Source organism: Eimeria necatrix, genomic scaffold (genome assembly GCF_000499385.1).
Source record: "Eimeria necatrix Houghton genomic scaffold, Enh_scaff497, whole genome shotgun sequence".
NCBI lineage: Eukaryota > Apicomplexa > Conoidasida > Eucoccidiorida > Eimeriidae > Eimeria > Eimeria necatrix.
This window is the reverse complement of record NW_013654375.1, coordinates 10,001-12,500: the sequence shown is the minus strand read 5'-3', so window position 1 is coordinate 12,500 and position 2,500 is coordinate 10,001. Positions and strand designations below refer to the sequence as shown.

Genomic DNA, 2,500 nt, shown 5'->3' with positions numbered 1-2,500 from the left:
AGTCAAGGGGCTGCTGGCAGCGCTCAACAGGGAGGCGCGGCTGCAGCACGAGGAGGAGCTGAGAGTGAGCAGCAAATGCAAAAACTGAAATAAAATTAAAAACAATTCAACTAAAATAAATCTTTAATTAATTAAATGAAAGAAAACGGCGGACTGAAACTCAAAAACTGCAGACGCGCACTGCAGGAGCTGCCTATACACCCCACGAGCTGCGTGTACACCCGAAAGCCCGCTGCTGCTGCTTTTGCTCCTCTTGCCTCATTTATTCTTTTAATGTTTTATTTTATTCTTTTGTTTAAATATTTTATTCAAATCTTTCATTTTAAACCTCTTTTGGATCTATTTCCTCCGCCGTCCCCAGCCCTTCTGCATGCAGGCCCCACTGTACATACACTGCACAAATATATAGTAACTACACACATATTCTGCAGTGTATGTACACCCAAAGCATGCACGCCAGCAGCAGCTGCAAACGAACATCAAAAGTATTAAATATATTTATTTAAAATGAACATTAATGAATTAAAAGTACATTTATTTGCATAAAGAAACTCCAGCGCATGCGCAGCACTCCCAGGTGTACGTACACCCCAATGGCAGCACCTGCAAAATGCTGCTTCGCTGCTGCATGCGTCTTTCCCCTTTATATTTCAATAATGGCATTCAAATTAATTTATATTTCAATAATGGCATTTAAATTAATTTATATTTCAATAATGGCATTTAATTAGCTGCTGCACTCTTTTATTTCTAATTCATTTCTTTGCTGCTGCTGCTGCTGCTGCTGCTGCTGCTGCTTCCACTTTTGCTGCAGCTGTCGCCGGTGCGCCGCTTCGAACCGCCCAGCAGCGCCAAGGGCAGCCACAAACCCTAAACCCTAAACCCTAAACCCTAAACCCTTGAGTCTCGCACTGTTTAGACGCTGCGCACGCGCGCAGCAGCAGCAGCAGCAGCAGCAGCAGCAGCAAAATTGCCACTGCTGCAGCAGCGACATGTTTTACTAGCAGCAGCAGCAGGCTCGCTGCTGCTGCAGTTTGCTGCTATCTCTGTCAGCAGCCGCAGCAGCAGCAAACTGGCTGCTGCTGCAGTTTGCTGCCGCCTCTGTCAGCAGCTGCAGCAGCAGCAAATTGGTTGCTGCTGCAGTCTGCTGCCGCCTCCGTCAGCAGCTGCAGCAGCTGCAGCAGCAGCAGCAGCAGCAGCTGCAGCAGCAGCAGCTGCAGCAGCAGCAGCAGCGCTGCCCAATAAGACACAACTCCCTTTGACTGCGCAGCTGGCCGGTTAGGTTTTAGGGTTTAGGGTTTACGTTTCGGGCGCCATGTAAACCCTAAACCCTAAACCCTAATCAAGCCCTGAAGAGGAGCTCTTCTGCTGCTGCATCTTTTTTAAAAAGATTAAGACCTTTAACATACTCATTAAAGCCATCCCGAGTGCTGTTGTTGCTGCTGTTGCTGTTGCTGCTGCTGCTGCTGCTGCTGCTAAGCAGCAGCAGCAGCAGCAGCAGCGCTTCCACTGGCACGTGCGTGCTGCTGCTGCTCCTGCTGCTGCATATATGCAGCTCTAATTGGCCTTGCGCAGCGAACGGATGCTGCTGCTGCTGCTGCAGCAGCAGCAGCGTCAGCAGCAGCAGCAGCGTCAGCAGCAGCAGCAACTCTGGGGTGTACGTACACCTCAAAGCTGCAGCGGGGCTCTTTCATGAATAGCAAAAAGCCTCCCCTGCAGCCAAAGTTTGCCGGCGAGTATTTTGGGGTCTTGAGTGCTGAGGGGCCCTTGCTGCTGCTGCTGCTGCTGCTGCAGCTGCTGCTGCTGCTGCTGCTGCAGCAGCAGCTCTGCAGTTTCTCTTATTTTCGCCCTTTCCGAACAAGACGACAGCAGCAAACGCCGGAGCGCCGGCAGCACCGCTGCAGCAGCACTGCTGCCCCAAGAAAGCTCCAGTTCTTGCTGCTGCTGCTGCCGCCACCGCTGCTGCTGCTGCTGCTGCTGCTGCTGCTGCTGCTGCTGCTCGATGTAGGCTGAGAGGCGCTCCGCATCCTTCAGCAGCAAATCTCCCCACCCAGCCTCTAGGGGGGCCCCCTGTGGGGCCCCCCTGGGGCCTTGGGGGCCCCCGGGGCCCCCGGGGCCCCCAGGGTCTGGGGCCCCCCCGAATGGGGTCATGAAGAGAAGCAGCAGCAGCAGCAGCAGCAGCTGCTGCTGCTGCTGCTGCTGCAGTTCGCTGTGCTGTAACTGGAGACCCTTGGGGGCCCCTCGAGGCACTGGGCAAAAGCTGTGGGGGGCCCCCTGGTGTTGGTTGGCTGCTGCGTTTGGGTGTACGTACACCTCAATTACTGCTGCTGCTGCTGCTGCTGCTGCTGCTGCTGCTGGGGTTGCTGCTGCTGCTGCTGCAGCAGCAGCCTCGAGTTTTGGGAAGGGGGAGAAGAGAAAGGAGCAGCAAAGGGGAAGGGTTTGTGTTTGGAAGGTTTGAGGTGTACATACACCTCGAGCGGGCGCAGCAGCAGCTGGGAGG

General features: G+C 53.9%; 2 protein-coding genes across 2 annotated transcripts in view; one reads left to right on the top strand and one right to left on the bottom strand.

Moving 5' to 3' along the window:
• The window catches only part of ENH_00058280 (hypothetical protein, conserved), a gene marked incomplete at both ends in the record, with an annotated part of 1,897 nt that extends 652 nt beyond the window's left edge, over positions 1-1,245 (top strand). Inside the window, 2 exons of the mRNA XM_013581807.1 lie at positions 1-64; positions 1,054-1,245. The exon at positions 1-64 is cut by the window's left edge and continues 17 nt beyond it. Coding sequence (XP_013437261.1) covers positions 1-64; positions 1,054-1,245 — 256 coding nt within the window. The remainder of the gene's footprint in view (positions 65-1,053) is intronic.
• Positions 1,246-1,668: 423 nt separating this feature from the next.
• On the bottom strand, positions 1,669-2,151 carry ENH_00058270 (hypothetical protein, conserved; the record flags this gene model as incomplete). Its single annotated transcript, XM_013581806.1, has 1 exon — positions 1,669-2,151. The coding sequence occupies one exon, from the start codon at positions 2,149-2,151 to the stop codon at positions 1,669-1,671; it is 483 nt and encodes a 160-aa protein (XP_013437260.1).
• Between the last annotated feature and the right edge of the window lie 349 nt (positions 2,152-2,500).